Here is a 13,001-nt window from a genome sequence, read left to right on the forward strand (position 1 = left end):
ATCATTGTCACCTGCCCTATTAAAAACTAAAAAGCAATATGGTTATCTAGGCTCTGGAGCTGGACTGCCTGAGCTGCGGCACTTATTGGAGTGACTTGGGGTGTGTTGCTTATTCTCTTTCTGCCAGAGAATGGAGAAAGTAGTAATGTATATCTCAAAAAGTTGTTTTGAGGATGAAATGAGTTGATGGGTATGAAGAGCTTAGTACCATGCCTCATACTTGATAAATACTTTATATATGTTAGCTGTTATTTTCCTGAAATTTGGGGGCCAAAGTTAAATGCGTGGAAAATTTGCTTAGAGCAACTGAACATCTTGTTGTGATCCCTCCAAAGCTGACTTGGAAATAAATCACCTATTGCTAAATTATTGTTAGGAAAATGCTGACTTTTAAATATGTTTATCTACTTTTGCTTACACTTCAGCCACTTCATCTGTATACTTGGAGGAAAGTCAACAATGGCATCTCCAAGGAAGATAACTGAGAAGCGGCATAACCCAGTGGAAAGCATTTGTAGAAAGATCAGAGCCATCCACAAGAGAGAAGCAACTTCAAATCCAGTTCAGCAGATTATCAAATACCAGTCTAGCAGTTTTGATAGCCCACAGACCAACACCAAGAAAGATTTTGAAGAGGTACTGAGGAAAATGACTGCTGCTTGTGTTCCTACGCCTGACTCTCATTGGTCAAGTTCTGAGGAAGTGGATGCCTTCATTTCATCGCCTCAAATAATATCCCCAAGAACCCCATCCATCTCTCACCTCAGCTCCCCTGAGACTGCAACATACTCTGTTATTCTCACAAGTTCTGAAAATGTCTTAAAGCTGAAGTCACAGAGCAACAAGAATGATACATCTTTGATGTCACAGATCAGAAAAGCAGAGTGTTTCTCTAACAAGGATTTGAATAACTATTGTAGTGAAAATAATTTTAGTACCTTAACACCTGACTTTGATTCCACTTTTGGTCAAAGTTTGAAGGGTTTTGATCCTCAGGATTCAGTGGTAAAAAAATTATCTCTGAATGGACATGGTAAATATTCATCTTTTAATGTTTGTCCTTCCAGTAGAGCAATAAGCATATATACTTTTAGAATACCTAAACTAAAAAAAAAAAAAAAAAAAAAAAAAAAATCTACATTATTAAAGTTTGGATGGAATCATCCATCTTTCCCTTTCTGTTTTAACTATGTTTGTTTCCGGAACAAAGCAGAACATCATGATGGGATTACTTAGATATAGGGGAGTATTTCCCTATATCTAAGGGGAAGGCCATTTATTGTGATAGGTTTTCTTTGTTAAACCACAAAAAGGAAAAGTAATCATTACAGCACAGAAAGCATCAGGATTTACAAACTTTTTCTTCTAATAGGATGGAAACAAGAAGCTGATGATGGTAAAGAAGATGTAACATATAGCATCAACAGGGCCTGTGAAGAGGCACTCACCAATATTTTTAATGCATGTGACATAAAACAGAAAGGTAAGCTGAAAATTATCTGTTCAAATGTTTGGTAGGACTCGCCAAGTCATCTGAACTTTCTATTGTGAGAGAAAGGGAAATGATTCATATGTGGGGCTCACTGTCTGTGTCTGCATATGTGATGGATGCCACCTAATTTGGGAATAAGGTTTGCTCTGTAGGGTTTGGTTATTTCGCTATAATTTCCCTGTACCTGTTTTGCATCAGCATATTTTAACAGTGACTTGAATGATTCTTTTTGAGCTTATCAGCTGACTTACCATCTTTATTTATTGAAGCTACTTACATGTCACAGGTGGTGACCCACAGGAAATATGCTTTTCAAATATGTAAAACCACTATACAAGTTTAACTCAGAATTTTTAGTTAATTTTGGGCTTTCACTTCTGTTTTTCTTTAATTTTTATTTTTGAGACGTGTTTTTTAAAAAATTTCCAGACCTAAAACTACAAAAACCCTAGGAAATACCATTCTGGACATTGGCCTTGGCAAATAATTTATTAATAAGTTCCCAAAAGCAATTGCCACAAAACAAAAATTGACAAGTGGGACCTAATTAAAGAACTTCTGCACAGCAAAAGAAACTGTCAACAGAGTAAACAATGTACAGAGAGGGAGAAGATATTCACAAACCATGCATGTGACAAAAGTCTAACATCTAGACTCTATGAGAAACTTAAACAATTCAACAAACAAAAAACACCATTAAAAAGTGGGCAAAGGACATGAACAGACACTTCTCAAAAGAAGACATACATGCAGCCAACAAATACATGAAAAAAATACTCATCATTACTAATTATTAGAGAAATACAAATCAAAACTGCAATGAGACACTGTCTCACACCAGTCAGAATGGCTGCTATGAAAAAGTCAAAAACCAACAGATGTCGGTGAGGTTATGGAGAAAAGAGAACACTTACACATTGCTGGTGGGAATATAAATTAGTTCAGCAACTGTGGACAGCAGTGTGGAGATTCCTCAAAGAACTTAGAGCTACCATTTGAGCCAGCAATCTGTCTACTGGGTATGTACCCGGAGGAATATAAATCATTCTACCTGAAAGGCACATACATTTATATGTTCATCACAGCACTGTTCACAATAGAACAGACATGGAATCAACCCAAATGCCCATCAACAGAAGACTGGATAAATAAAAAGTGATACCTACACACCATGGAAGCCAAAAAAAGAAACAAGGTCATGTCCTTTGCTGCAACATGAATGCAGCTGGAGGCTATTATCCTAAGCGAACTAATGCAGGAACAGAAAACCAAATACTGCATGTTCTCAATTTTAAGTGGGAGTTAGACATTATATATACATGGGAACAGTAGATACAGGGACTACTTGAGCAGGGAGGCATGGGTTGAAAAACTACCAATCATGTATTATGCTCAGTACCTGGGTGATGGGATCATTTGTACACTAAACCTCAGCAACACGCAATTCACTCATGTAGCAAACCTGCATATATACCCCCTGAACCTAAAAGTTGAGAGAGAAAAAAAAATTCCACAAGTAATTTTAAGTATATAAATGATTCATGCTCATTGTAATAAAATTAATAATATACTGACAAGCAAAAAGAAGGAAAAATATTGGTAATCCTGTTCCCCTGAGTAACCATTGTTAGTGATTTGTTGTATATCTTTCCACAACTCCTGTCAATATGGTTTTGTTTTATTTGAATTCATAATTTTTTTGTTATAGAACATTTTAAACATATACAGAGGTAGAATTATATGATGAACCCTTATATATGTGTCATAACCAATTATGTCTCATTTCTAACCCTGCTCATTTTCCTCTCCTCTACTCTGGATTATTTGGAGGCAAATCCCAGAGATCACAGTATTTCATTCATAAATATTTCAGTAAAGATAATTCTAAAAGATAATTGACTAATTTAAAACACAACTACAATGCCATTATCATGATTTTGAAAGTCATATACTTTTCTAATATTATCAAATGTCTTGTTAGTAGTCAAAATTTCTCATTTGTGTGATAGATACATATCCTTTTTTCCTTAAACAGTTTTACTGTTCAAGCCAATATCCAAGAAAGATTTGTTCATTGCAGTTGGTTGTCTGCCTTATCTCTGTTTCGCTTTCCATCTGTTTTTTGCATTTTGTTGTCTGTTAAAGAAACCCATCCATTGATTGATTAATTAATTGAGACAGAGTCTCACTGTTGTTGCCAAGGCTGGAGTGCAGTGGTGTGATCTTGGCTCGCTGCAACCTCTGCCACCCGGGTTCAAATGATTCTCCTGCCTCAGCCTCTCAAGTAGCTGGGATTTCAGGTGCCCGCCACTACACCCAGCTGTTTTTTGTATTTTTAGTAGAAATGGGGTTTCACCATGTTGGCCAGGCTAGTCTCAAACTCCTGACCTCAGGTGATCCACTCACCTCGGCTTCCCAAAGTGTTGGGATTAGAGGCGTTAGCCACTGCACCCAGCCCATTCTTTTATTTCTTAGTTTACCACAATCTGAAATCTGGTGATTGTGTATCTGTAGGAACACAACCTGTTTCTCTGTCTCCTATATTTAGAAATATAATCAGATAAAAGTTTGAGGGTTTTTATTTATTTATTTATTTTTGTTTTGTAGGGGGGCAAGAATTCTATTAGGTTGGTACAATTGTGACTGGAGTTTTTACCATTGAAAGTAATGGCAAAAACCACAACTACTTTTGCATCAACCTAAATACATAGATGGTGTTATGTGTTTTCAACAGAAGGCAACTACTGATGATGAAGGCCTAGACTTATGTTTTCATTAGATGTTGCAAATGGTAATATTCTATCATTCCTTCCAAATGTATCACCTGAAATACATCTATAATGAGAAATTCTACTCTGCTTTATCAACTATTTTGCTATACTGGTGTCCTGAAGGAGAGAGGCAGGATAAAAGATTCATTGATTCTCTTTATCTACCAGTTTTAAAAATACTAAATTGAGGCTAGGTGGGGTGGCTCAGACCTGTAATCCCAGCAGTTTAGGAGGCCGAGGTGGAGGCTCTGCTTGAGCCCAGGAGTTTGAGACCACTCTGGGAGACATGGTGAAACCATGTCTCTACTAAAAATAGAAAAATTTAGGCTGGGTGCAGTGCTTCAAGCCTGTAATCCCAGCACTTTGGGAGGCCGAGGTGGGCAGATCACTTGAAGCCAGGAATTTGAGATCAGCCTAGTCAACATGGTGAAACCCCATCTCTACTAAAAATATAAAAATTACCCAGGCATGGTGGCACACACTTGTAATCCCAGCTACTAGGGAGGCTGAGGCATAAGAAGTGTTTTAACTCAGGAGGTGGAGGCTGCAGTGAGTTGAGATGGTGCCACTGCACTCCAGCCTGGGAGACAGAGCGAGACTCCATCTCAAAATAAAAGAAAAATTAGCTGAGCAACATAATTGCTAAAGATAGTTTAAGATATTTTCTTGGTCATCCTTTTTTTGTTTTAAATGATATACTAATGTATTCTCTGGTATGTGTGAGAATGTTTTCAAACTTGTTTTATAATCTGCTTTTTCTCATTTAATAATTTGAGTACCTGTCTTCACATAAAAAAATTTTCTTCATATCCTATACCATTTTTTGAGGTAACACGTTTAACCAGTCCATCTTAATTGAATATTATTTTTTTTCTGCTTTAAAGATTATAATATGCCAGGCATGGTAGCTCAAGCCTATAATCCCAGAGATTTTGGAGGCCAAGGCGGGAAGATCACTTGAGGCTAGGAATTCAAGACCAGTCTGGACAACCTAGCAAGACCCTGTCTCTACAAAAAAATATTGTAAAAATTAGCTAGGCATGGTGGCACACGCCTGTAATCCCAGTTACTTGGAAGACTGAGATGGGAGGATGCCTTGAGCCCAGGAGGCTGAGGCTGCAATGAGCTATGATCATGCCACTACATTCTAGCCTGGGCAACAGAATGAGACTCTGTCTCAAAAAATCCCAAAACTGTAATAAATATTTTACATATAAAATCACTATATTGAGCATTTGTAGCAAAATATTTGTCTGTACCCTTATTTATTTCTTTAGGATGAGTGGGGCTTATTTATTCCCAGAGAGCTCCTCTGCTTGGACAGGATTTAAGAAATTAATTCTCTGAAGAAAATAAGAAAGCTTCACTGAAGGGAAATAGGATGTGTATTAGCCAGGGCTCTCCGGTGGGAAGAGATACTTATATTTGTATCTATCAGTTTAATCTAGCTAGCTAAAGAGACTTGTCATAAGGAATTGGGTCATGCGATCATGGGGGCGGGCAAGTCCCAAGATATGCAGGGTGTCAGCAAGCCAGAGATTCAGGAGATTCAATGGTTTAGTCCCATTCCAAGTCCACAGGCCTAAGAACCAGGAGAGCTGCTGGTGTAGTTCCCATCCAAAAGCCACCAGGCTTGAGGCAAGGAAGAGCCAACATTTCAATTCAAGTCTAGAAGCAGGAAAAAAAAAAAAAAAAAATCAACATCACAGTTTGAAGGTAGGCAGGAAGGAGAGATTCTCTGTTACCTGGGAGAAGGTCAACTTGTTTGTTCTGTTCAGGCCTTCGACTGGTTGGATGAGGCCCACCTGAATTAGGTGGACAATCTGCTTTACTTGGTCTATAGATTTAGATGTTAATGTCATCCAAAAATACCCTCACAGAGACACCCAAAATAATGTATAACCAAATATCTAGGTACCCCATGGCTCAGGTTAACACATAAAATTAACCATCACAGGAAGCCTTTCTAGTTTTGATATGACAGAGGGCTTAGAGTTTTAGTGGAGGAAAATATGATAAATGGATTATTGCTGGCTTTCCAGCTTGCTTTCCAGTTCTTCTACAAATAAAAAATGCAATTCGCTGCTGGGTACGGTGGCTCACACCTGTAATCTCAGCACTTTGGGAGGCCCAAGCAGGTGGATCCCTTAAGTCCAGGAGTTCAAGACCAGCCTGGGCAACATGGCAAAATCCGATCTGTATAATAAATACAAAAATTAACTGGGTGTGGTGGCACATGCCTGTAGTCCCAGCTACTAGGGAGGCTGAGGTGGGAGGATCGCTTAAGGTCAAGAGATTGCGGTTGCAGTGAGCTGGGAGCATTCCAGCTGAGCAACAGAACAAGACCCTGTCTCAAAAAAAAAAAAAAAAAAAAAAAAAAAACCGTACAGTTCTCTCTCTAAATAACTGTATTAGTCATTTTATTTATCTTTCTTTCTTTCTTTTTTTTTTTTTGAGACGGAGTCTCGCTCTGTCGCCCAGGCTGGAGTGCAGTGGCGCGATCTCGGTTCACTGCAAGCTCCGCCTCCCGGGTTTATGCCATTCTCCTGCCTCAGCCTCCCGAGTAGCTGGGACTACAGGCGCCCGCCACCTCGCCTGGCTAGTTTTTTTGTATTTTTTAGTAGAGACGGGGTTTCACCGTGTCAGCCAGGATGGTCTCGATCTCCTGACCTCGTGATCCACCCGTCTCGGCCTCCCAAAGTGCTGGGATTACAGGCTTGAGCCACCGCGCCCGGCCTATTTATCTTTCTAATACTGTAACATCTAAATGACATGCTGAAGTTTAAATAACATTAAAGTTATTAATAACTTTGAAGTTATTCAGCCTCCTTTATGAGTATCTCCTCCTTCTAATTATGAGATTTTTTTTTCTGATGTCATGGTCTATCCTTATTTCCTTAAGGGAAGAACCATCTCTGGGGCATAGGCCCTTTCAAACTTCTACTTAATTTTTCCCTCTCCTTTGCAAGTAGCCAGCCCAAGGCAGGCCTTTGATGGGAGTAAAAGAAAAGTCTTATGTTTAAAAAAGATTGGTGCTTCAATGACTAACATAGTTTGGATGATTTTATTTTCTGAATGTGATAGTAGGGATGACTGTCTAAAAATGCCACCTCCACCCCCTAAAAAGTAGAAATTTTCACTTGAGATTGAAATTTTAACTGCAGCAGAGAAAAAACTTCCTTCATTGAATACTTTTTAAGGAACTGAAAGGAAAAAAATGTAATGTTATTTTGGTCACGTCTCACGAGAAATTATTGATTACGTATATCATCAATATTTAAAGCTCACAGCTCTGTGTGATAGGTATCATCGTCCCCATCTCAGATAAAGAAACAGGTTCAGAGAGGTTAAGTAATAGTCCCAAAGCTACACAGCTGGTAATCTTCGGAGCCAAGATTTGACACTAGGTCCATTAGACTTGAGCCCAAAGCCAGTGTTCTTTACACTGTAACGTGCCAGCTCCACAGGACTGCCAGGGTTCTATAGCATGTTTCTAGGATCAGGAGACATGAAAGAGATAGGTACTTCACTTGTTAAAAATATAACTTTCTCCATCTTTCAGAACTGATCTGCTCTTCTTTTTCCAAAGGCTCAGTAGGAGTGGCCAAAATAATTGATTTCCTGAGACAGACAACTAGCCAAAATTCTGAAGACAGTGGCCTTGAGCAGTTGTGGAACATGCTTGATCCTGAGAAGAGAGACCCACATGTGGACCTGGAAACTTTCCAGGCCATGATGAAAGAATCGATGGCTTACTGTGGAAACAAATGGTAATCAGAGTCCTAGTGGGATGCAGTTTAAGGTTCTATTTTAACAATTGATTATAATTATGCTAATTACTGTTTCCTGTGTCGATGGAAATACTATCATCCAGCGCTGTAGCGTGCATTAGAATCACCTGAATGATGTTAAACCTGATTGCTGGGGCCCCACCACTGTGATTCAGTAGATCCGGGGTGAAGCCTGATAATTTACATTCTAACAAGTTTCCGATGATATTGATGCTGGGCGTGGGCTGGACATGCTTTGGGAACTACTGCTGTCATTCATTTCTTGTGATTAGTGGGGAGCACATGTTATATTCTCACAGAGAATTGAGCTGATATATGAGTCAGGTGAATTATTAATACTATCAAATCTCCAAATGTATTTAAATTCAATAATAGACTCCTTTTTAAGAGCAGTGGGACTAGTCAGTGAATGTAATTTGGAATCCTAGAATATAGGGAGGCTAAGGGGAAAAAGAAAGAATGGTAGAATAGGAAAAAGAAAAAGGTAAAGGAGGAGAAGAGCATCCATGATCTCAGGTGCCCTTGGCAGATGCTGGAGATGTGTATCTTCTTCCACAGAAAGCGAATTCCTCTTTTTTTTTTTTTTTTTTTTTTGAGATGGAGTTTCACTCTGTTGCCCAGGCTGGAATACAGTGGTACAATCACTGCTCACTGCAACCGCTGCCTCCTGGGTTCAAGTGATTCTCCCACCACACCCTCCAGAGTAGCTGGAATCACAGGTGTGCGCCACCATGCCTGGCTAATTCATGTATTTTTAGTAGAGATGGGGTTTCATAATGTTGGCCAGGCTGGTCTCGAACTCCTGACCTCAGCTGATCTGCCCACCTTGGCCTCCCAAAGTGCTGGGATTACAGGTGTGAGCCACCTGCTGCACCTGGTCAAGAAGCCTAATTCCTATGCCTCCTATTCAGCCACCAATCTTCACCTATCTGCCGATGCATGCTAAGATTTGCTTGAAGAAAATGTCGACTGGGCACGGTGGCTCACACCTGTAATCCCAGCATTTTGGGAGGCTGAGGAGAGTGGATCAGCTGAGATTGGGAGTTGGAGACCAGCCGGGCCAACATGGTAAAACCCTGTCTCTACTAAAAATACGAAAATTAGCTGGGCATGATGGTGCATGCCTGTGATCCCAATCACTTGGGAGGCTGAGGTGGGAGAATTGCTTGAACCCAGGAGGCGGAGGTTGAAGTGAGCCAAGATTGTGCCACAGCACTCTAGCCTGGGCAACAGAGTGAGACTCCATCTCAAAAAAGAGAAAATGTCAAGCCCAAGGAATGGAAAAGCTTACCAGATTTCTGGTAGGATTAGGATGTATAGATAAGAAAATATGACTGAAATGTTGCATGCCATACACAGGTTATTCATGAAGGCAAGATAAATATATAGAAATAAGTAATGTTAGTGTAATCAAAAACTGCAAATACAGATAATATATCATTTTTACCCATGGGTTTAATGAAGATTTTAAAAAATGACTGTATCCCATGTTGTGGGCTGTGAAAAGGGTGGACAAATAAGCCCTCCCATATATCACTGGGAGTAGTGCAAGTTGGCATAGTTTTTTTAAAGAGCAATTTAGGAATGTGTATCAGGCCCTTAAAAATATGCAGTCTTGGCCAGGTGTGGTGGCTCATGCTTGTAATCCCAGCACTTTGGAAGGCCAAGGTGGGAGGATCACCTGAGGCCAGGAGTTTCAGACCAGTCTGGGCAACTTAGCAAGATCCTGTCTTACAAGTAATTAAAAAATTAGCCAGGTGTGGTGGCATGTGCCTATAGTCCAGGCTACTTGGGAGGCTGAGGAAGGAGGATTGCTTGAGCCCAGGAGTTTGAGGCTGCAGCGAGCTGTGACAGAGCCACTACACTTCAGCCTGGGCAAGAGAGTGAGGCCCTGTCTCCAAAACAAAAACAAAAACCAAAGGCAGCCTCTTTGAGAAGTAATGTAACTTTAAGAAAGATAATTAATTGTAAACACTAATATAGAAGGTAGAAGGTAGTTTATGACAGTGATAAATAAAAGCAATCTAGATATTTAAAAAGAAACAATTGGACAAATTATAGTACTTCCATACACTAGAATACTAGTCATTCAAAGTAATAATATTTGATAAGAGAAATTCATATGTAATTACTTCACATAAATAGGTCATAGATCTGTACATGTAGTATAATCCCATTTTTGGAAGAAATAAAAATATGCATAGGAAAATGTTAGAAAGAATTTATGCCAAAATGATTATTTTTGCATAATGGTTTTAATTTTTTGTTTTCTTATGAATTTAATATTTCTAAAATATGTAGGTTTGTATAATAAAGATATTAATAAGTATAAAACAGCATGAAAAAAGAAAAAAACCATTTTTATAACAAGTATAAAGGAAAAAACATGGGCGGTAGAAATACAGAAGAGCAGAAACTCAGACATGGGGATGGACGTGAACACAGGAAGTCAGAACACTGAGTTCTTTCATTCCCCCAACGTGTGACAGATATCTCACAATGACAAACAATGAGATGTAAACATATATTTTTGAATTTTGTGGCTGCTCCAGAGAGGTGCTTAGGTTAAGTAACAAAACTTGAATTATAATATAAGACTCTGAAAGGAAATGGTTGAAATGTTTTATTTATTTATTTTTTTTTTTGAGACGGAGTCTCGCTCTGTCACCCAGGCTGGAGTGCAGTGGCCGGATCTCAGCTCACTGCAAGCTCCGCCTCCCGGGTTCACGCCATTCTCCTGCCTCAGCCTCCCGAGTAGCTGGGACTACAGGCGCCCGCCACCTCGCCCGGCTAGTTTTTTGTATTTTTTAGTAGAGACGGGGTTTCACCGTGTTAACCAGGATGGTCTTGATCTCCTGACCTCGTGATCCACCCGTCTCAGCCTCCCAAAGTGCTGGGATTACAGGCTTGAGCCACCGCGCCCGGCCTGAAATGTTAATATGTTTATTTTGCAGTTCAAGCTAGAGTGTGTGTGCTGCACACCCTGTACAGAGGGCTTCCCAGATTCCAGAAGTAAAATGCTCGAAGTAAAATTAGTCGAGGTTCTATTTGGTTCTCCATGAGAAAGGGAAAATGTATCCCTGTCAATATATCCCAAAGTATTCGTTGTTCATGTATTTCCTTCTCAATCTCTTAAGCCCCATGATCTTGCAACCTCCACTAATCTCCACTTACCACTCCAACCTATGTCTATTTCCTAATCCACCGAGACCCCACATCTCCTAATCATACACTGCCTACGTGTTTTCTTTTTCATATTAACTAAAAGTGTATGGATGGTGGAGGAATGCCTAATGTACCACCTACATTAGAAACAGTTGCACTAGGAACACAAATTCTTTTCTATCACTCTAAGTACCTAGCATAGGACTGGGCTCCAAATAGTTGTTGAATTAATATGTATTTTTTTAACTCAGAAGGAAATACCTGAAAAGGAAAGTACAGAGCATAAATCTAAAAAAAAAAAAAAAGAGGACAAAACTGTGGTCAGGCAAAGAATCCTAGCTCACTGGTTTTGGTTTTTTTTGGCTACAGGGAAGGAGTGAATCATAGATTAAGCAGCATCATTGATGATTCTGTTTTTGAACAGGATGGCATAAAATCAGATGGAACAAGTATGTATGTGTTTCTTCAGGATTGTTCTGTTTTCTTACAGTTTGGAGAAAATGATTTTCTTTTCATAAAACTCTTGTATGTGTTTCAGTGAAGATGAGCACAGATACAACAGATTCTACGTCGGGGAGCTTCGAGGCTTTGGGAGGAGACACATCTAAAGGAGTCTTGTAAGCCTTACTCTGCTTTCGCAAGTGTTTCAACTTCATTTTTCTTGTTTATATAAATCTATGTATTTCAGTTATGATAAAGTCACTTTGCTCTTTTTTTGCAGTAGAGTTAACATAATTGATTTTAAATTCTTAACTGATTCTAATAACGCCTGCATTACAGTTTCACTAGGAACACAAATTCTCGTGTGACTAGTAATCCAAAAATCACTTGCTCTCTCATGAAGCCCTTCTCCTTCATTAATTTCATGAGCTTCTTGTAGGGAAAAAGTTCCACTTGAAGTAGGGTTATGATATTGACCGTAAGCTCTTTTGGAAATTATTTTAAAGCACTTCTTTAGTAGAATCTTTTAGACATGAATGAGAAAAACTGTTTCCCATGACATGTGTAAGTTTTAGATATTAAGGAGAGTGGTTCTGCCTCTCCCTTATTTTATCCTTGCCACTTCGGGTTTATCCATAAAGAAAAGTGGTGTGGGCTGGGCGCGGTGCCTCATGCCTGTAATCCCAGCACTTTGGGAGGCCGAGGTGGATGGATCACTTGAAGTCAGAAGTTTGAGACCAACCTGGCCCACATGGTGAAACACCGTCTCTACTAAAAATACAAAAATTAGCCGGGCATGGTGGCACGTGCCTGTAATCCCAGCTACTTGAGAGGCTGAGACACGAGAACGGCTTGAACCTGGGAGGTGGAGGTTGCAGTGAGCTGAGATTGTGCCACTGCACTCCAGTCTGGGCGACGGAGCCAGACTCTATCTCAAAAAAAGGAAAAGAAAAGAAAAGAAAAGTGCAGTGGGAACTATGTTCTCACTGAGCTAGGCCCTGGGATACGATAGCAAAAAAGAAAAGGAGGCCTGGGGCTCCATGAAACACACAGTCCAGACTCTGAAAGGATTTGTGAACTGATGTCATGGCAGATGATGCTCATAAACATTGACAAGTTATACAAAACATTAGGAAAGATGAGTCTGAATTGTGAGCCACAGACTACAATGATAAGACTCTAGGAATTGTTTCCTAGGGAAACCTGCCGAGATTCCTTCACGGAAAGAATATAGGCTGGGCAGGGTGGCTCATGCCTTTAATCCCAGCACTTTGGGAGGCTGAAGCGGGTAGATCACTTGAGGTCAGGAGTTCAAGACCAGCCTGGTCAACATGGTGAAAC

At 39.7% G+C, this 13,001-nt stretch overlaps 1 protein-coding gene across 1 annotated transcript in view; it reads left to right on the plus strand.

Annotated features, from left to right (window-relative positions):
* The first annotated feature begins 434 nt into the window (after positions 1-434).
* The window catches only part of IRAG2 (inositol 1,4,5-triphosphate receptor associated 2), a 105,226-nt gene continuing 92,659 nt past the window's right edge, over positions 435-13,001 (plus strand). The window contains exons 1-5 of the mRNA XM_050746684.1: positions 435-1,033; positions 1,373-1,483; positions 7,853-8,033; positions 11,589-11,668; positions 11,758-11,836. Coding sequence (XP_050602641.1) covers positions 460-1,033; positions 1,373-1,483; positions 7,853-8,033; positions 11,589-11,668; positions 11,758-11,836 — 1,025 coding nt within the window. The 5' untranslated portion in view covers positions 435-459. The remainder of the gene's footprint in view (positions 1,034-1,372; positions 1,484-7,852; positions 8,034-11,588; positions 11,669-11,757; positions 11,837-13,001) is intronic.

This window comes from Macaca thibetana, chromosome 11 (genome assembly GCF_024542745.1).
Source record: "Macaca thibetana thibetana isolate TM-01 chromosome 11, ASM2454274v1, whole genome shotgun sequence".
NCBI lineage: Eukaryota > Metazoa > Chordata > Mammalia > Primates > Cercopithecidae > Macaca > Macaca thibetana.